The 21,036-nt window shown below is 55.4% G+C and overlaps 4 protein-coding genes across 4 annotated transcripts; 2 read left to right on the top strand and 2 right to left on the bottom strand.

The window, feature by feature from the left end:
• Positions 1 to 432: 432 nt before the first annotated feature.
• LTHEOB_821 (Zinc finger C2H2-type protein) lies at positions 433 to 7,116 on the bottom strand (the record flags this gene model as incomplete). The annotated part of the gene is made up of 4 exons (XM_035517662.1): positions 433 to 2,832; positions 2,919 to 5,106; positions 5,847 to 6,434; positions 6,485 to 7,116. 4 exons carry the CDS (start codon positions 7,114 to 7,116, stop codon positions 433 to 435), a joined length of 5,808 nt encoding a protein of 1,935 aa, XP_035369580.1.
• Positions 7,117 to 7,406: 290 nt separating this feature from the next.
• Positions 7,407 to 8,676, top strand: LTHEOB_820 (60s ribosomal protein l6-1; the record flags this gene model as incomplete). Its single annotated transcript, XM_035517651.1, has 3 exons — positions 7,407 to 7,605; positions 7,665 to 7,826; positions 8,168 to 8,676. 3 exons carry the CDS (start codon positions 7,407 to 7,409, stop codon positions 8,674 to 8,676), a joined length of 870 nt encoding a protein of 289 aa, XP_035369579.1.
• Positions 8,677 to 9,381: 705 nt separating this feature from the next.
• LTHEOB_819 (uncharacterized protein) lies at positions 9,382 to 12,696 on the bottom strand (the record flags this gene model as incomplete). The annotated part of the gene is made up of 1 exon (XM_035517639.1): positions 9,382 to 12,696. One exon carries the CDS (start codon positions 12,694 to 12,696, stop codon positions 9,382 to 9,384), a length of 3,315 nt encoding a protein of 1,104 aa, XP_035369578.1.
• Positions 12,697 to 14,756: 2,060 nt separating this feature from the next.
• On the top strand, positions 14,757 to 16,353 carry LTHEOB_818 (F-box domain-containing protein; the record flags this gene model as incomplete). The annotated part of the gene is made up of 2 exons (XM_035517628.1): positions 14,757 to 16,164; positions 16,232 to 16,353. 2 exons carry the CDS (start codon positions 14,757 to 14,759, stop codon positions 16,351 to 16,353), a joined length of 1,530 nt encoding a protein of 509 aa, XP_035369577.1.
• Positions 16,354 to 21,036: the final 4,683 nt, after the last annotated feature.

The raw sequence follows: 21,036 nt of genomic DNA, 5'->3' as shown, positions 1-21,036 counted from the left end.
TGCCTTCGCTGCCTCGAATTTCTTACTGTTCGCTTCGACGTTGGTGCCGACGTTGTAGTTGCCGTGGTATTCTCTCCTTCTGTAGCCTTCCTCTGACTAGTCTTCATCCTATTAAAGATTATCTGCCTAATTGCTTCGTCGCGATCCTTTGAAGCTTCCTCAGTGGCGGGTTTCTGAAAACGTCTCGAGGATGATGACTTCTGAAATAGTCTACTCTTTAACCTCGGTAGCGGCTCTGGTGGTGTGGTAGACAGCATCGGTGGCGCGGTAGGCAGTCTTGGTGGAGCGGTAGGCGGCCTCAGTGGCTCAGTAGGCTGTTCGTCCCCATCTGCTTTCTTCCTCTGTGTCGCGACGAGAGTAAGTTCGATGCCTATAACAGTGCATGCATTAGTCAATCTCCCCCATAACTTGAACAAAACGACAAACAGCACGTCACTCACCACTGTCGCTACCATTTGCAACCTCGCCCAGAACAACCCCGGACCGCCGGCGCGTCTGCTGGCGGACCTGCCGCTTTTCCTCTTCACTCTCTGCTCTCTGTTGCTCATAACGCTCCAGCTCTTTGATCAGCAAAACCCAAAACCTCGTTAAGTTTGGCGATCTGCGAATCGTAGGGAGCCATTCTTCCTCTATCATAGCCATAGGCTGACCAGTGGCGATGGCGTGGGACAACCTGAGTGGGACGATTTCGCCATGCCTCAGCAGCTGTCTCTCTGCCAGAGCATCGTCGTCGCCCTCTCTTGAGCGCACTCGACGCCAGAGTGCTCTTCTCCTTACGGGACTGGATTCAGGGGAAGCAGCTTCAACAGCGTATGGGTGATACCTGGCGGTAGGACTTCTCCGTCTGTGCAGAACGGGACCAACACCGCTACCGACAGGTTTCCTCCTCACCACCACCACCGGTCCGGGTCCAGGACCAAAGTGCTGGCTGCGCCGTGGCGGCTCTCCTACCGGCTTCCTGCGAATACCAAGATCCCACCTCGTCGGCATCACGCCCTCCTGATACGGCTCAGTCTCCTGACTCTCGTCCCAACCGGGGTGCCTCCTCGCCCACTCCTTCTTCAACCTCTCCCTCCGCTGAATCAACCGCCACCTATGATGCTCCTTCCCCTCCTCCTCCCCATACTCGCCCGGCCCCTTCCTCTCCATCGCGCGCTCGGCATACCACGCGAGCTCCCAATCCGGAAACTCCGCCTTTCCGTCACTCTCCTCCCCACGCATCTTCCTGCACTCCACCACGAGCGAAAAGTCCTGCAACCGCCAGAAATTCCCCTGGTGCCACTTAAATCTCAACTCCGCATCGTTAAACGGGCCCCCCGTCGTCGCGCGGGCGCCTTCTTCTTCCTTCCTCCTCGAGTAGATCCCGCGCTCCCGATCGTACATCTCCCGCGCCCGTCGCCGCAACCACCCCTCAGCCATCAACCCCTCGTCCCCGCACCCGCCGGCTTCGCGCCGCATCTCGTCCAGCCTAATCTCATTCCGCCGATCGACTAGGTGCTGCGGCGTGACGGCGCCCCACTGCAGCGCCGGCAGCAGGTAGTGCACCCAGCGCAGCTTGTCGATGTCGTCGCGCAGCCGCAGCTCCGCCGCGCGCGCGGCTTCGATTTCGTGCGGTGCGGTGATGATTTCTTCGCCGCCGAGGCGGGCGCGGCGCGCGGCAGCGGTGCGTGGACTGAGGAGGAGGCCTGCTGGCGGCGGCGGCGGCCGTTCGTAGGGTGGTGGTGATGTAGGGTGGTCGCGGTTGAAAACGCGGGCGAACCAGTTCTTGACGCCACCGCCGACTTCTGTTCTGTTGTTGTTGTTGTTGCCGTCCTGGTGGTTGTTGTTGTTGTGCCCGCCCTTGCGGCGGCGGTGCAGGGAGGAGGCGATGCTGCTATCTTCGTCGTCGTCGTCGTCGTCGTCTAGGAGGCTGCTGCTGCGGCTCTTCGGAGGAGGCAGGGAGGTCGCGCGCGTGGCGCGAGGGAAGAAGCTGTTTGCTGCCGGCGGGAGAAACGATCGAGGGGGGTATGGAAGCGGCCGGATGCTGCGCGCGTTCTTCAGGTACGACTCGTCGAAGCTGTTTGGCGGCGGGGTCGGGCCTGGGAACAGCTTCCTGGGATAGCCTCTGTATACGTGAGGGGAAGAGAAATTCTTCAGATCAGCTTGAGCAGAGGAAGATGATGTGAGAGGCGCCGGCGGCGCGCTCGCTGATCTGACCCGTTCCACGCTCGCGCTGTACACGCCCGACAGGAGCTCCCAGAGCCTACCGCCCAATCCCTGCTCCTCCTCCACCTCCTCTCTCGTGGCACCCGTGTTGGGGCGAGCCCGTGATGCCCCTCTTCTTCTCTCTGCTGGCTCAAACGCAACACGTTTCCCAGACGGCCTTTGTCGAGGCTTCGTGGCAGAGCGAGCTGCTGACCGCTGCTGCTCGTGCCCGCGCCGATGCATCGCGAAGCCGAACGTCGACGCCTCGGTCAAGTCCAGCCCGCACTCCGGGCACATGTGCCGGAACCGCGCGCGCTTGAGCGCCTGCTGCACCTCCGGATGCAGCTCCTGCGGCGACCCCGTCCGGCCCTTGAAGTGCTCGATGTGGTGCGCCGCGTACGCGATCGGGCTGGTGAGGCAGCTGCCGCAGTCGCGGCAGTCGGTGGGCACGAACGGCGGATGAGCTGGCTCGTTTCTGCTGCTGCTGTTGTTGTGTAGGACTGCTGCTGCTGCTGCTGCGCCTGAGGAGATCGTCATCGCAGCGCTGCTGCCGCGGAGTCGGTGGAGGGTGCTGGTGGTATTACCGGACTGCGTGAAGATGGGGATACCGATGGCTGCTTCTATCTTCCTGTCAAGGGCCTCGAGTGCCTATATCGCGTTTGCGTATTTTTCGTTAGCTACAGCCCTATACGCTGGAGAGAGAGAGAGAGCATGGGTTAGGGAAAGGAACTCACATCTGGCGCTGGGACCAAGTACACCTCATTCCTCGCCGGATCCGATAGGTACTCTGACATTCGATTCTCAAAGATTGTTTGAACCATGCTGAGGGTCATAAGCATACACCCGTCTTCCGGTTCCGTGCCGTCGTCGTTGTAGGCCTTCAGCTTTATCACGTAGTTGCCCATCTTCCCCTCGAATATCAACTCTGCTACAACTGTCCAGAAGGCCATTACTTGCTCATTCCTGTCTTTTTCATTCGATGTGAAGCCATGCCAATTCCACACGCGGAAGGGGCGCGACGGATCCGGCAGCGCGTCGGGCTTCACCCTGCCGTCGTACAGCTTGATCTCGCGGTACCCCGGGTCGGTCTGCACTTGGGACTGCTTGCGCTGGCGGTGCAGCGGGTCGGTCATTACGACGTCGTAATCCGAATCCCGTGGGTTCCCATCCTCATCGTAGGATGTAATTATGACGTCTCGTATGCTTGGATGGCCGCGCTGGGGCCGTATATTTGGTCCATCGTGCTGGAAGTCCATGGGGGACAAGATTTCCGAGGCGGGGGAGGGTAAGTAGTTTGGAAAGGGGTCGCCGAAAATGTTGGCTAGTCCGCTCCTCCATGGGTTCCGGGTGTCCACCAAGTCGGAAAGTTGTTCGCCGTCGTTGAAGCTCGGCTGGAACATATAACGCCTCTTAGTCTCCATCCCTCTAACGTCTGTCGGCTGCCTATGATAGTCCGGGGTGTAATCTTCGAGTGGGTGATACATGCCCCGGTAGTTGCCGTTCCAGAAACCAATATTATCGTTACGTGTCCATGGCTCGTCTCCAATGAGCCTTTGGACTGGCCCACCATTCTCGGAAGCGATGGCCAGCTTATAAGCAACTGTGTCGAAGGCTCTACCTGGAGGCCATCTGCGCCTTGGAGGCTCGTAAGGGGGTTCTCCTCCATCAAAATGCCAAATCTCATCACCTCCAGGTTGGTACTCGCTAAAGCCCTGGAGGGTTGATGCAAGCCCACGAACACGAAGGTTGTCCTCCCATGTCTCGATTAAGTCGCTTAGGTCTCGGTCTCCACGCTCAGCTAGCCCAGGAGGGCATCTGTAGTAGTACGTGGCAGACGGGTCAAGTCCATAGCTCGAACGACCCCTGTGAAGCACGACTCCCTCAGGCATGTAGTCCTCGTCCGACTCGGCGCCTTCGTCCGAATCGACGTCATTATCTGAATCGACACCGAAGTTCTCGTCCCACTCAGAACCCTCGTCTGAATCGAACTCTTCGTCCGAATCGTAGACCGACCCAACGAGCTCCGTCAAGCCGAGCTCATCGTCCGAAGTGGTCGTTGGTTTGGGGGTGGATACCGAAATCAATTTGTTTTGCTCGCCGAAAGCTGGCTCGTCAAGTGCAGTAGAGTCCTCGCCCGATGATTCGTCGATAATGCCGTTCACCAACCCACCATCCTTTGACTTCGGCATTTGGACAACATCTTTCTCTTCTTCGTCATCGAAAGGTTCACGTGCCCGATGAAGCTCGCCCACAATCTCGATTTCGTCGTCATCCAGCTGCTGGCTTACTCGTCTCGGGGAGCGTCCGTTCACGTAGGTTGTCCAGTATATGGCTTCTCTTGGATCGCCATCCTTCTCAACATCCTGCCAGAAATGATAGGTGGGAAGATCGTCCCCTCTGAGCGTGATGAAGAAGAGGTTTCTTTTCGGATCAGCCAAGACGTGGCGCCTAGTCTCGGACTCCTCACGCAGGTGATCCGTCACGTAGACGTATTCGATGCAGAAGACTGGTGGATCTCGCGGATCGTAGAGCACTATGCTGCCCTCTAGACCCCATTCGTGGGCGATATCGACCGCAGGTGTGATTTTACAGCCGGCCAGAAAGTCCAGAAGCTCGCCCTCCTTGATTTTTTCCACCATTTTGTGCGACGGGCGCTGCACAAGGTGAGTAAGGGGAAGTTTCACCAGGCCCCTTCTGCCGTCCGGGTACAAGATGAACTCTCGTGTGACATCCCATTCGATCGGAACCTCGACAGATGCAGAATCCGGCTTACGGGGGTGAGATGGCTTTCGTTGTAAAAGCTTCAGGGCGCGAGTTCGGGGAGGAGGCTTTTCATCTGGCTCCGCAGATATACCAAACATAGAACCCTGGCGCTTCCGGGATGGTTGCCTGTCGAGAACATAAGCGCCAAGATCGAACACGCTGGAGAGCCAGCCATCCCCGTGGTTTGCCATTATGGCGGCAAATGGTCAAGTCGAAGTTATGCCGGCGAGACTCGGACTGGGCAGGCTCGACAGAATGTTAACGCTGAGAAAGGGTGCGGAAAGGAGGAACAGAGAAGAAAGCCATTTTACCGCGCACCCATGTGCCTTGTTTGAGGCCATTTGCGTCGGGATGCTTTTGGAAGACAAAGGCAGGACTCCCACTTGGCACGGCGTCTTTTAAAGATTTTCAAGATAAGGCAAGACCATTTTGCTATCCGCAGTGTCTACACGAGGGGTGTCCCCAGCCTATCTTGACTTGCCTTGCCAAGGGGGAGATCTCAACAAAGAAACGTCTCCTAGAATCATCATTGAAGTCCCGCATCGAGGTCTCCACGAACTCACACAAAGCACATCGTTTGCTACTGGTGTCTGCTTGCGGTCACCGAAGAGAATTCACCGCATCCATTGTGCGGTCATACACGGCCAATCGCTCGGCGCTTGGCCGCACATTCCATCCGCACGAGGTTGAAAGCAGTACACGCACAATGCACTTACAGGTGACAAGGTCTTTTGCCCGTCGGTAAACGCACGAATTGGAAGGTCGTCAAGTATGTGAATTGTTCGTACAGGGGTCTAATATCATAATGGTACACTATAGACGAGCGACGCGTTAAAACCTGGTTCCGCAACAATGGCAGGAACAACAAGGGCAAGCGTAGCGATTGGGATGAGACTCACAATTCGTCCTTATCCATCGTTCTCTTCCGCTTCGTACCGTCTTGCCCTTCGTCCGCATGCACCGCTATGTTGGAGGCTTGAGCGGTATCCATGAATCCCTCCAACTCCATCCACTCGCAAGCAAAGGCAGTCACCAGCTTAGCCCAGTCCTCTACGGTATCAAGGTCCAGATGCTCTCCGTCGTCGTCCATTTCGTGCCAGACCCGCGGAAATGGCGTGGGTATTATGTGTAGAATCTCAACTCCCCTCGCCATGAATGGAAGGTGGTCGTCGGACACCATCCCGCCCATGGACGGGCTAACATCCTTGTCTGCGTCCGACAGAAATCTCGGCTCGTTCCTTTTTTTAGCCGCAGTCTTCTTCGAAGGGTGATTCGGCGAAGATTTGAACTGGCCCAGGTCACGCAGACGCTTCTCAAGCTTCGCCATGGCCTTGTACGCCCAATGGGTGGTTTGGAAGTACGACGGTACCCTGGGACTCTTCGCGCCAAGCAGATCGAGCAGCAAGAAGAGCTGTATCGAGGAAATGGCCGTCTGAAAGGTAGATATGCCAGCGTGGTGGGTAGCCTCCCACGTCTCGGCCAATGCTCTGCACGTGCGTCAGTCATGCCACAATCGGTCTCAGACTAAGAAACCCACCTCGCGCCATATAGCGAATCGGTATCGGTCCAGCTCAGGAACGCCTCCTCGCCATCCAACAAAATGATCTGCACGCCCCTCTCCTCCTCAAGCCCACCGGCGCCCACGCCCTCGGCCTCCATCTTCTCCCATTTCTTCGTCAACGCCTCGTCAATGCTCCTCGCCGCATGCATGAGCATCGCGCACGGCGCCGCGCTATCCGTCGCGCCGATGAAACCATGCGGCGTCAACTTGCTGTCATAATGCGCCACGAGCGCCAGCCTGCCCACGTCGCCGGGCTTAGTCCACGGCGGATCCCGCGTCGCAATGACGTTGACGAACGTTATCTCCTCGCCGTTGCTCGTGGGCGTGGTCGAGGTCGAGTTGTGCAGCTCGACGTGCCAGTTGGGCAGCGTGTTGGCGAAGAAGTCGACGAAGTGCTGGCGCACCTTCTCGTTGCCGGGCGTGCCCGGCACGCGGGGGATCAGGATGGGCGCGAGCAGGGCGCCGTTGTGGATGTCGAAGTCCTGCGGAGCGGCGGGGATGGCCTTGAGCGTGTCGTCAGACAGGTCGCTGTAGGCGTGCGAGAGCGGCGCGAGACTGGCGGCCAGCAGCAGGGCGGTGGCGCCGGCGAGGCGCGAGACGAGCTTCATGGCGGGGAGCGAGTGAAACTGATGTTTTAGGGGGGGATGATGCGGCGTGGGGGAATTCCGCTACCGCATGACCCAGGGGCGGCAGCGGTAAGGATTTAAGGTTATCGGTGAGGTTTTGGAGGCTGTCTGGCGCTGGGAGACGTGTCTCTTATGGTCGGGTTGGCGCGCAGGGTCCGCGATGCAGGCGATCGACGGCCTGATCCCTGCCTCGCTAATTGGGGCTCCCCTTCACGTGTGGGCCGCAGAGCTCATGCCAACCTTTCTTTCCACCTCGACTACACGTAGATGTCATGATAACGAGTCAATTTGCTAGAATTCGCGCGACGACCAGGCTGCACGCCGTCAGGCTGCCAGGCATTCGCTCGCCATGCGCCAATAAGCTGTCGGGCCTGCGCCTGTCTTCCAATGCCGCCAAACAAGCAGCACCAAAGGCGGCGCCGGCTGCGCCCAAGGACTTCGTCGCAAAGTCGGCGTCGACTAAAAAGCTTCGTCAGTATATTTTTTTTTAACTGAGACATGGAGTAAAAGTTCTGACAGAGCGGCTCTAGTCTTTCCCGAGCGCCTTCTGATCTACAATGCCGGAACAGGCAAGACGACGTGGGTCGCCTTCACAAAGCTCGGAACCATCGTCCTCTTCGCCTTCGGCTGCTTGGTAATAGCACCTCGCCTTCACTATCATCCAGATACTCCGTGGTGGGCTGCTCCTGCTGGTAAGTTCTGCGTATTCCCTACGCGTTCAGAATTTTCTTTTCGGAAGCTTAAAAGTCTTTCGATCTTGTCTTTGACTCGCGTCGCCCTCATTTCTCCTCGTATCACCAAATCCACCACGAATCATGCAGAGAATATATCCCATAGCACTGTATCCCGTTCCTGGCCCCTTCATCCTATTTCAAAGTCTTCAATTCCAAACCCACCTCCAACCAACCCAACGACCACCTCCCCTCCACCTTTCTCCCCACCACCACCACATCCCCCGTCTCCCATTTCCCCCTCACCTCAACACTAAACAGAAAAAAAAAAAAGAAAAAGACTAAAAAAAAAACCCAAACAGCCATCCTCCTCGCCCCCGTCCCGCTCCTCCTCACAACAGCCCTGACCTCGCCCTTCGTCAACTCCATCTACCTGCACCTGCCCCTCTACGCCCGCCAGTCGCGCCAGCTGCTGCACCGCTTCGCCGCCTCGCCCCCCGCCGACGCCCTGCTCGACGTGCGCACCGTGCGCCTCAACGGCTTCTGGAAGACGACGGGCACCGCCGTCGGCGAGCTGCGCCCCTTGCCGCCGCGCGGCTTCCTCGGGGGGCTGGCTAACGTCGAGAGGGTGCCGAGGGTGGCGGTTGAGAAGAAGAAGAAGGATGCGGGGAAGGGAGGAAAGGAGGGAGAAGAGAAAAAGAAGTTGTGGGATGTTGATGGGGACAAGAGGGGTCTGTTGCAGCGGTTCGCTGCTCTCTTTGTCGAACCGAGGCGAAGGTTTTACATTAACCCGGCTGAGGGATCTAGGAGGAGTGCGGAGCCAGGTGTGATTGAGTTGATTATGAAGGCGGTGGAAAAGCAACACAGTTAGTATCAACTCAGTGGGGAAAATGCGTGAGCGGAGCAGCAGGAAAATATATCGGTTACTGAGACAGGTCTGATTCGATTTTCGTTTCCGTTATATGGCAAGAAAATATAGTCATCTTCACAGGCACCAGAAAATCGAGGGACAGATGGTTACTTCAGTATTCATATTCTAACTACTGTTACCTGGCGAGGAAATGAACAGTCGAGAGGAACCCCTCGCTTTTTTTGCTACGGCATGTACCCAAAGGCCTATACTACTACCTAATTTCAATCAACCCAAATAACTGCGAGAGATATCTGCTTGGTAGGAAGCCTCTCTTCGTTCTCAATCTTTCATTAAGTCGTTCGTGAACCATGTCACGCTTTTCCAAAAGAAAATGACAAGGCAGGGCCAAACGTAAACACAATATCTGCAGGAACCAAACAGAAAAGACACGCTTACGAGAAAAAGGAAAAGAACAAAAAAATACAAGTGGCAAGACTTCTGGATGCCGATGAAAGGAAGGTCTACCCAAGAAAAATATGTTGCCCCAACAATGAAGCCTCTTGGACCAAATCAATGTTTCCAAGGTGAAGGGGCAATAAAGCGCTCAGTAGGTGGAAAGAATGGGACACGCGCCAAGGGAAAGTATACCAACAATCAACAATCTGGGGCCTCGGCTCGACCTCCCGTATATCGTTCGTACCGTCGTGAAATGAATTTTCATGTTCACGCCAGCGTCTCCTCCAACATATCCTCGTCATCATCGGCAACACCGATACCAGAGTCGAATTGGCGCCTGCCCCTACGGGCCGGGCCGCCTTGCTTCAGGGCATTGGCTCTCTCCTCCATGCCCTCGGGCACCATACCCTCTACTTCGCGAAGAGCGGCGTCGGAGTTCTCGGCATGCCTGTCGCTGAGGCCGCGAGCATCCTCGGCAGCATGCAGGAAGCTTTGCGCAAGGGTCGCCATCGTCTTGCGGCTGGAGAGAGTCTGCTCGCGGAACTTCCTCTTAAGGTCCTCGACTTGGTTCTCGAGGGCGGTAATGTTTGTGAGGCGGTTATCAGCAAGGAGCTGGAGCGACTCCAGTTGCTCGTTCTTCTTGTTGATGTCCGAAGTGTACTTGTCCTCACGTAGCTCGAGAGCTCGCCTGAGCCGGTCGATCTCGGCCTCGTTGTTCTCGATCTTGTCGCGCAGAGAGTCGATTTCGTTCCCGTGCATGTTCTGCAGGTCAAGCATCTGGACGGCGGCATCTTCGACACGGTGCTCGAGGCTGCTGCGGGTTGCCTCGAGGGATTGGATATCAGTGCGGGCGGCATCCATCTCCTCGGTGAGCTCGGCAATACGAGCCTCCTTCTGTTCAATCTCACGCTTGTGGGCCTCCTCGTTCTCGGCAGCCTCCTCACGAAGCTTCTCGATGAGCTCGGCCTTCTCGTTGATATCGGAGTTGAGGATGGCGATGTCGTCGTGCAGAGCCTGAATTTCCTCTGCCTTCTGGTCGGCAAGGTCATTGTACTCCACACGCAGCTGGATGAGATCCTCCTCCAGCTTGTCGACCCTCTTCTCCAATTCGGTGATCAGATCGTCCTTCTCGATGGTCATGACCTCGAGATTCTCCTCGATACCGTGAAGCTTGGACTGGAGCTCCGCCATCTCAGCATTGCGATCAGCATAAATCTGCTCGGCGGCCTCGCGGCGAGCGATCTCGGCAGCGATGTCCTGGTTGTACTGCTCTTCCCGCTTGGCGGCAGTATCTTCCAGCTCTTCGATGACGGCCTGCTTCTGGACTTGAAGCTCGAAAAGCTTCTGACGGAGCTCATTGGCGTGGCTGCCAGCATCGTGAATCTTTTGTTCGAGCTCCGCGATTTTATCATCCTTCTCTTCAACCTCGGCAATGGCAGCTTCGAGTTGCTCACGCTCAGCATCTGAAAGGTTGCGGAGGCTCTCCAGCTCCTCGCGAAGCTCTTCCAGGTCGCTCTCAGCCTTTTCAACCTTCTCTTCCAAATCCGAAATCGTCGCGTTCTTATCATCAAGCTCCTCTTCAGCAGTTTCGCGCTGAGTCCTCTCGGCATCCCTGAGATCTTGGAGTTCAATCAAGTTCTCACGGAGCTGCTCCAGATCTGTCTCGGCAGCCTCGACCTTGGCCTCAAGTTCAGTAATGAAGGAAGTCTTCTCCTCAATATCCTTCTCGGCTTGCTCGCGGTAGAGCTGCTCGGTCGCCAGCTTCTGCTCAAGCTCGGCAATTGCAGCAGCGTGTTCTTCCTTCAGCCTCTCGAGAGCGTTCCTGGACTCCTCCTCGACCCGGCTGATGAGTTCCTGCAGCGAAGCGACCTCCTCGCGGGAGCTGTTGATTTCCTCCTTCAGACGTTCTTGAGCCTGTTCCCGCTCTGTGAGCTCGACTTCCATTTCATCCATCTTGTTATCCTGGTCGACGATTTCGTTGTCACGCTCCTCGACTGCAGCCTTGTACGCTTCCAATTCCTCCTCCAACTCGATGATCTCCTTCGTCTTCTTCTCGCTGACGATGTCGAGCTCATGCCATTGGCCCTCCAAGGTCTGCCTCCTGTTCTCATACTCCGCCATCTTGTCGACAAGACCCTTGTTCTGGTTGTTGAGAAGGTTATTCATCTCCGACTGCTGGCGGGCCTCGTCCACCTTCTCATTCACTTCGGCCCTTAGACCCCTCAGCTTTTCGACCAACGAATAGATCAGACTGCCGTTCTCGAGCTCCGTGGCGGGGTCACCGGGGCAGATGGCCTCGACTTCGTTCCGCACATGCTGGAAGGCAGAGCGAAGTGAAGTGAGAACATCATACGCGTTAGCCTCCGGTTCGGTGAAACCAAGCGTCTGGAGCTCGATGGACAGGATCTGCAAAGCAGCCTTAGCTTCAGACGCCTCCTTGCTGAGCTCGGCAATGGCATTCTCAAACTGTTGAATCTGGACTTCATGGCTGGGATCGGGAACATCGGAAGCGCCGTCGGTCTGAGTGCCTTCGGCAATACCATCGGCGTCTTCGCTCTGGTCGTCGGGTAGTTGAGAAAGTTCTTTTTGCAGGTTGATGTCCTCCGGCTCAATCAGCATGAAGCCATCGTTTTCCTCGTCGTCCGAGGCCGGACCGTCCATGCCCATGCCCATATCCATGTCGACGTCCTCGTTGGGGTCTTCGTCGATGGTTGCAAGTTCACGTTCGTGGCGCTCTTTCTGCTCGGCGACTTCCTTCCTCAAACTGTCCAGCTGATCCTCAAGGGCCCTGACTTTTGCGTTTTCCTTGTCCCTGTCCGCATCCTGCACCTCGATGGCAAATTGACGCTGAACTTCAAGCTCATAGATGAGGTCGTTCACCCTCTTGTCCTTGTCCCGAAGCTCCTGGCGGAGACGCTGAAGTTCACGCCGTGCACGGGCATCCTCGCGCTTGTGCTCATCGATGCTGTTCATCTCCTCGCTGAGACCCCAACGACGAAGCCTCCTCCGCTTCCGGTCCTCCAGAACGGCACGGAGCGGAGTGAATTGTACAAGGCCGCCATCGGGGGATGCGATACCGAAGGTAGCCGGGAGGGAGACGCGGCGATTAGGCTTGGAAGAACGGACGGTAGGAGTGATGGGGCCGCCGGTGGTGGATCTGTGAGTGGGTGTTGCAGATGCGATGGGCGGGCCGGGGTCTGAAAAGCGGACGCGACGATGGGTGTGCTGGGGTTGGGGCTGAGGACCAGTGGGGATCGACTGGGGCTCGGCGGGAGTGTTGCGAGACTCGTGATCGACGGCCTCCTGGAGCTCCTGGGCGAGCTGGTCTTGGTCGCTGACGGAGACGCGCTTCACACGCTTCTTCCGCGGGCGCTGCTGCTCCGGGTCGGAGGCGACGTTCGACTCCTCGCGGATGCTGGGCAGGTCGGACTGCTGGGTCGACTCGCGGCGGGAGCGATCGTCGTCGACGACGGAGTCGGTGCTGGTACGTCTCTTGCGACGGGTGCCCCGCGGGCCGTCCTGCGATGAGCTGGGCGGGTTGCGCTGCTCAGCAGCAATAGCAGACTTCCGTGGACGAGCCATGTTGTTTACCTTGCAGGGCTGTGGTGTCTCTGGGGTAAATAACAAGGCTGGGGATGTCCAGGCCGTGCAGAGCGAAGGTGCCAGGTGGAGGACGGCGTCCGCAAAATGTTTTGCCAGGCGAGTGGGGTCGTTGCTAGGCGGCAGGCTCGTCTGCTGGGGAAGGGGAGACTGGTCGTGACGTGAGGCAGCGGCAAATTAGAAGTGCGGGCGTGGCTGGCGCTTGCGATGGCGAAGCCCGGTTTTCTTGTTCGCTCCGTATCGCGCCGTCGTCTGGGAAACACATGCGCGTCGACGCCCCCTCCTGCGTCATGTGCGACGCGAAACTGTCGCGGCGCTTCTCGAGGGATGCAAATGCTCGACAAGGAGGGAAAAGATGACTGCAGGATTCGTCTGCGCGTGTGCCGCAGAGCGCCGATGGCAGAGCTGCTTCGACGCGTCTGAATGATGGTTGCCGCGACCGTGCGCGCGTTGCTCTTTCGAGGGTTGATGGCGCGGCGCAAGGATCCCCTGGCGGCCAGGTTTTTCTCCAGACATAGGCCTCAGCCACTCGCAACCCCACTAACACCCCTCTGCTCTGCAGCTTTCCCCTCCCGAATCTGCTGGCAATCCCACTCTGCTGCATATACGGCTCTGTGCATCTATAGCAAAGACAACATTGTGGCCAAGACGCCCACACCGCTCGATGCCGGCGAAGAAAGTCTGCCGATCCAGAGCGTTCCAGGACCTCCACGTTGCAAGTCATCCCGTCAGCTGTGTATACTGGGGCGAATGGAATCGTCTAGACAGCTATATATTCAGGAGCAGATGATTGCTTCTACCTGTTGCTGCCCGGCCCCCAGCCTTGCTGTTGACTATACTTAGTCGGCTTCCGGCTAGCCGTGTCTCAGCTGTGCCTATCTGTTCATTCAGGCGTTCCTCAGTGACGAAAGGGAGCTTCGGCAAGGGCGCGAGAACCCAACGATTCTGATAGGCTGCATTCCTGGTGTTTGCGGGCCGAGGGTGCTGAATAAGAAGCACTGCGTCTTGATCTATTTCAGGGACCACCAAGCGAGGGATATATTAAAACGCTTGAGGCTGCATGCATGGCGAGCGATTTGCTCGGCATGGCTCCGGCCATCAGATCGGGCAACTGGCTCAAACAGCCCCACCACATGGCGATTCTCGCGTGTCCAAACCTTCGTGATTGAACGCATGTGCTAGATGTGCGGGCGCGACGGTACGGCTAGGCACGTCAGTTGTCTGGGTCAGCCGGGCGCCGTTGGCTAGGGCGGAGGGCAAAGACCAGCCGGTTTCATCATGCCATCATCGACGGCCGCGTCTCCGCAACCACCACCTTGGGCCGTTCAACGCCCTCACGTGCCCCAACCTGTTCCGTTCCAATCGCGCTCTGCACCACTATCGCCATCCTCCTCGTCCGCTCCGTTGTCGCTACCGCGCACCACGCCGCGTGTTTCACGACCTGACCCGACCGGCATCGCGCCATCTCCAGCCGTCCCGAAGCCAGGGCCAAGCTTCATTTCCCTCCAACCACAAGGACAAACCGTCATCGAGTCTATCGCCCCAGAAGCACTACTCGGTGCCACCTTCCTTTCCTAACTTCGGCCCGCTCCCGAACACTACCACACGTCTGAATAGTAATATCATCGGCCTGCGAGGCTCTTGCCGGCACTACCGCCACTCTCGACCAAGCTAGGCATCGACGCCTGCGCCACCATACCGGCTTCTCTGCTGTGCTTCCCACACCATCGGCTCTCTTGACCATCCGTGAAGTTCCACCGATTCAACCCCATATTGCTGCTATTGCTCGCCTTCTGTCATATTTCTGCTCCTTTATTGATCATCAACCCTGCATTCGGTATCGACGAGTAAAAAGACCGGATATATCTGGCTCCCTGCTGCCATCGGGCTTGTTTATTCACGCACCTGGGCAGCAAGGGCGTCCTGCAGCTCGCAAACCCCGCACTGCAGCAAGACTGAGGCACAGTCCACTCTGGCCATATCCTCCTCCCGTATAAAGGCCAAGCGCTGTCGATCCAGGCCTATCGCCAACAAGCTCGAGCATGGACATTCCCAACCTTCCCTGCTCACCTCTCCTCGCCCTACCCGCCGAGCTCATCCAGCAAATCCTTTCATCATTATCACCACCTGATCTATGCCGAGTCTCTCATACTTGCCGTCTGCTATGCAACCACGCCAGCGATGAACGGCTCTGGAAGCCAATCGTCCTCTCCAACACTCATTCCGTCAACTTTGATGCTAATCCACCGCCTTCATGGCGGCACCTCTTCGAAACCCATCACCCCTACTGGTTTTTGCCGCGCCGGAAGCTATGGTTTGCCGATACTCCGCACACTGGAAAGCTCGTGCTTGCCCGCTACAACCCCATTGAAGACTGCATAGAAGCCCACTCGATCGTTGCTGAGCGCCTACCAAACACCTTCGAGCTATGGGAGCACAACCCAGAAGTCATCATCCACACATTCTCGCCCAAAGTCCAACTCGACCGCACCACGACAGTCCTCAAGCTAAACCGCGCAGCCTACAGCCAACCCCCCGACGAGGGCAACCTACTGCAACGCGAGCTTGCCATGGAAGTCCACAACGATGCCGCCGGCCACGGCCTCTTCTCGTTGTTCATGCTGGCTCGACCCGTGCCGTACGACATCGTCTCGCGCGGCAGCAAGGTGTGGCCGCCGCTGACCATTCCCGCCCCGGAGCGCACGCGGAACGAAAGCGTCACCCGCTTCCGCGGCACCGGCCACAAGCCGTCGCGCCTTGCCGAGCTCAGCGACACCACCTGGCGGCTGCGCAAGTGGATGGAGTTCTCGCACCCGCACCCGCTGCAGAACGGCGCCGGCGGCTTCACCACGGCCCGCGTCGGCGAGGACGTGACGACCTTCGCGTCCCTGGACCCGCGCCTGTACAAGCCCACCCCGAAGAAGCCCTGGCGCGGCATCTGGTGCGGCGACTACGCCGGCCACGGCTGCGAGTTCCTCCTCGTGCTCCAGCCCGAGGACCCTGGCCCGCTGCCCGAGGGTGCTGTCCGCGCGTTGGCGCGCCGCGATAGCAACGCTAGCACTGCCTCTTCGTCTTCCTCGTCGATAGCCAGCTGGGCCAGTGTTCAGAGCCACTTGCAGACCAGCGACGATGACGACGCCGACGAGTTCGTTGACTTGGGGTCCGCGGCGGAGAGCTTGGAGGCCAGCACCGTGACCGTCTTAGATGGTGATCAGCAGCAGGAGGACGAGGAGAAAATACGGGAGAAGAGGCAGAGAGAAGAGGTGTTTTCGGGCAGGATAGAGGCGGTGAAGCTGACGGGCGATCCGAACATTCCGAGGGGGGAGTACACGTTCATCGCTCCGGATATCGGGCCTGATGGGTTCGTGAGGACGGCGGAAGAGGAGATCTTCAGGGGTGCGAGGGTGGTGAAGAGTGTCGGGCATATTGCTGCTAGGGGCTATCGGGATGGTGAGTCACTCCACTTTCTTGGCCGTTTATGCCTGAGGTAGGCGCAGGACTGACGTTTCGTTTCCAGATGAGTTCATTGCTTCACAACTGATCATGATTTCGCATGATCGCCTGGCGCAGTACTGGGTTCCGTTCGGACACATTTCGTTCTATCAAAGAGTTGATCTCGACGCGCTCCTGAACTCTTGAGAGAGTTTTGGGGGCTTTGAGGCGTAGATGGTTTGAGAAATAAACAGTAGAGAGCCTCAAAGAATTTTTCTTTCCTGCGAAATGCGCTACTCCTCTAATTTTCATATTTTGTTTTTTTCCTTTGCAGACAGAGCGCACTTTCATTGCTCCACCAAAAGTCTTCATGATTCAGGTGTTGCTTTATGTGCCACGCATTTCGCAAGTCATAATGTTTTTGGTATGGCGTACATATTCGGTTAGTTACTCTCTGAGCCGAAAGATATCTCAATGTGAAGGGTCGCGATGGCCAGCCACTGCATAATTTTCTCAGTGCCACTTGCGGTATTCACATGCATTTCAACTACAGATTGTACATATGATGTTTTCCGGGCTCATTTCATGCACATGACGTCCTCTCTGCTATTAGACTCGTGGGGGGTTGCCCCTACACGAGTATCTGACATCACGCGCAGAGTTCTCTATGACGAGCTCGTGCTTTGCATCTGTCACGGCTCACCAGACTGGCGGCTTGAGCAAAATCCCCGTATATATAAAGAATCAGCAACGAACGTTCTCCGTGGATAAACAACCGAACGTGCAAGCCACATTACCAACCGATTTTCCAATATGCCACTTCTTTTGCGCGGGTGCCCCCCTTCGGCAAGCATAATCTCTTGTTATTTCTCCTCTCTACTCGCCTCCGCTTACAGCGCACTGGCTGCCAGCTCCGCGAGATTGAGTGAGCCCTGCGGCATTTGGTGATTATGATAAAGGATGGCACTTCCGGGGAGATATTGCGAGGTGCATAAGACGATGACGCTGAAGAAGTGAGTCTCAGTGAGCAGGTCGAGTTGGGAACGAGAACTCGTGGGGAGACGGCTGACAGAAGGGAAGAGTGGAATCGACGATGCGTCTGTTTCTTTGTCTGTAGATGAGATATATCCACTCTCTAAACCTGTGGTTGGATTTGCTTCTTTTAAGCTGGCAGGGGACTTGTGGATGGCCTCCGATCACATGCGTAGGAGAATTGTAATGTCAGTCACTTGTTGTCGAACCTCGCTGAGATATCGTCAACGTGATCTGGAAATCAGCACGCTGGTCACAAGAATCGCTCAGCTCAACTGCTTCAGTTCTATATTAGAGTGCTTAAGCATCCCGGCATTGCTTCTCCCAAAGCATAGCGCCAAATAGCCTTGTTCTACAACAGCACGGCTACAGGAATGTTCGACTCGCGTTCTTAGCTCTGACTGTTTTCGAGAACACAGGCATGTTTCCGTTGGGCATAGATCATCTGATCATCACCCTCGTGATGGACGGCGGCATTCTTCAGTAATGCTCGACGGTAACCATATACGATTATTCTCAGGCGGATACTGAACAACTACTGTTAGCATGGGAACTAGACTTGATAGTGCGGTAGATGCTACTTAATGAATTGAGAGCAGCTCAACCACGAGTAGGATTTTCTCCACCTTGCTGCATGCCCGGACCTCACATTCGTCACGGACCAAGAATAGCTAAGAAAAAAAAAGTGCACCATATATAGTAGCTCAGTGAACATTTTTTGAAACATGTCCCATGACCGAACGTGCCTTCGCTTGCAGAACTAGAACATCACGCGAGTAGCTCTGCCATGCTTCCGCGGGTCCTATACCAGCTGATGCCCCAGGCCCAATCAGTTAAACTCGTAGTCTTTCGAGACTCACCACGGCTTGCAACCACCGGTTAAAGATGCGCATAAGTCTTAGCTTCCTGTCAATTCAAAGAGCTTAAGCGTTGTAAGGCGGGCGAAGAACGCGGTCGCGTTCATGACAATGGTCGCCAAGTTCAGGATGTGTCAACCCATGGATTATTGCCATTGAAAGCTCTAGTGATAAGAAATCGAGTACCTTTGTTGCAAACAATCTACCGGCGTATGCATCTTTTCTCAAAGCCAAGCTTGCTTTCTCTGGAATACCGAAGCCCAAGTCGTTGAGTACGTGCGCCTCCCCAAATCTCACTTACGCATACTATTGCAGATGCAACAACGTGTGGCAAATTTTTCCAGCGGCGCTTGAGGCAAGGGTGGGTTATCTTGCACCGTGATGCCGTGTCACTTTATGGATTGACATTTCCCATCCAGCGGAAGCTGTCTAGTCTATTCCGACCCATGGTGTCGGAATAGATAACCTTTGACGGCGGTCGGCGGAGCGCTTAATTTTGAATTGTTGGGACCTGTTACGACACTAATTGAGTAGTACAGAGAATCCCTCAGAGTCGTACATCTACTTTAAGCAGCATTTGGGAGATCATTTAGAGTACGTACTACGTACTCGCATTAGCGCTGTTTCAGAAACATGCGACATATCCCGTTCCCCTTCACTTTCAGTTTAGCTTACCATTTAGGCATATGGGAAAGGATTCCGCGCAGCTACGTGCATTATCAAAGAGCGTTTGGATGGGAAATCAACCAAAATCTGGCCTGGAGTACCATGAACTTGCAGCCATCTGCTGTGGAAGCGGGCGGCGTGACGCAAATGATACCACTGTGCAAAGAAAGCTCATTACCCATCGGACAGCTACCCCTCCCTTCTAAGAGTTAAAAAACCCACTACCCCCAGAGAATTGCTAGCCCATCCACATTCTTACTTTCAAAAATCCTGAACTGAGAGCAGGCCGACGATATGCTACTGAAATCGATCAATATCTTGTCCCAAGCTCGAACGCGATGGCCTATCGCACGCAATGGCCTTGCCCACAAAATACTGGATCACAGTCTATTTCACGATGCGCGAGGAGACAGCACGAGATTCGCTCAGCGAAAAAGTTGCCACACATTGCTTGATCGTTCTACACCTGTCGGGAAAAGGTATTTCATTTGCTCTATGGCTTAGCGTACTATTGGAGATGGTGTCTTCAGTTCTCCACTTATTTAGCAAGTCTTGCTGATATATATTGCTCATGTAGTGCTTTCTTCGGTAAGTATCGGCTTCTGACTCTATATCTGATGCCTTGGATATTTTCTATTCTGTCAACGCTAACATTCAAATTTTGGTAGGCGCCCAGAACGGATGGCATACGAGTAAAGTGACTCAGGTCGCTTTCAAGCGGAAGGGTTTCTGCACCTACCGGAAGCTGTTCCAACAGTCTAAGGGTAGTCCCAGATCTTACGCTTGCACTCAATGCTCCCGGTCTTTTGAAAGTGCCTCCGGGCTCGCAGACCACATCCACGGCAAGCATAATCCGAGCGAACCTCCAAAATCTACACCCCTCGACGATTTCTTCCGGACCTACGAGGTGGAGAAAGGATTCCAATACGACCGAACGAAGGTCCCATCTGATTCCTTTACCGCACTGCGCGTGCACTGTGGATGGAAGAAGAAGGGAGACTGGAACTGCGATTATGCACGGGCAAAATACTTCTCAGCCCTGCGAGAAGAGCTACAAGTCTGGTTCGGCGGTGAGAGCGATATCGCCAACTGGCATGCTTTGTGCCGCGCCGTTGGGATTGTACCGCTACCCCAGAAGTGTAGTGAGTGTCAGGTCGCGTTGCGGGGGAAGCATGTCAATCTTGTGGACTTGATTCAGTGGTCGCGGACGGATTCAGATGAAGGTGAAAGAGTGAAAGTGTTCCAGACCGTGTCCGATTTGAGAAGATATTGTAGGAAGACAGGAAGATATCTCCCGCTGAGGGATGTGGAGACTGCGGGAGATGAAGGCGACGGGCAGGTGGTCATCAGACATCTGTTGAGAAGGTTGAGATCTTGATGGAGCATCAATTTGTAGACTGGAAGGATACTTTCATCCGAGAAAGCTGCTAGAGGACTACTGGAAGGACAACCATGAGCAGACGTATGTACTGGGTTAATAACTAGCGTTTTGAGATGTACCGTGGACGATGAACAACAACCATTCAATATCAAGCTTTGTTTTCTTTTCTCAGATCCGAGTTAAAAGGAACCAGTATAGCAGTATTGAGAGGTGAAGGGGATGTTTGGCTCTCCAGCACTGTGTTTATTTGCTAGGAAACGGTATTAACCCATGGTGGTGGAGGAAACGAGCAGGAAAAGATGATGATTTTCTTACGTTTATAGTAGATCTCATCGGCGCCAACGGCAGACTCCAGAAAATGAAAGGAAAAGAAAAAGGAAAAAGTTTTGTGAACCATTGTGTGTAGGATATATGAATGGAACAAATGTTTACCCTGATTAATTAGTCCTAAAGGTTCACAAGCACTCAAGCTTTATACCTCATACTGCCATCCGCTTTGCCTGTCACCCGAGACTACTGTGCACGTCACCACTGCCATGACTTCTCATCAGCGCATGTGCCATGCAACATGCACTTTGATCGCACGCATATATATACCTCAAGTCTAAATTCTAGGATGAGCGCAGCTCAGGAGTCTCAGAAAAATAGCAGGTCTCGGACTACAGGATATGGAATCCCCACTCCGGCGGTCTGCTCCCTCCTTGATCGACGTGTTGGAAGATAGGGATTCGTTCGGCTCATCATTAAGACGAAATAATGGATACCGAGCCCGGTTGAAAATGACGATGCTCAACGAATTGAGTGGAATTCGATCCTCTTTCTTTTCGGTTTTATCATGCCAACGCTGCTGAAGTTCTCGACCAAGACAAGATGCGCTTCATCATTCAATCACGCTGTTGAAAATTGAATACCGTCTGGGGGATAAATGCGGTAACATAAGCCAAGCGCAAAAGG

Source organism: Lasiodiplodia theobromae (assembly GCF_012971845.1).
Source record: "Lasiodiplodia theobromae strain AM2As chromosome Unknown scaffold_2, whole genome shotgun sequence".
In the NCBI taxonomy this organism is placed as follows: domain Eukaryota; kingdom Fungi; phylum Ascomycota; class Dothideomycetes; order Botryosphaeriales; family Botryosphaeriaceae; genus Lasiodiplodia; species Lasiodiplodia theobromae.
The sequence above is the reverse complement of the archived record's forward strand: the minus strand, read 5'-3'. Positions and strand labels throughout refer to the sequence as shown.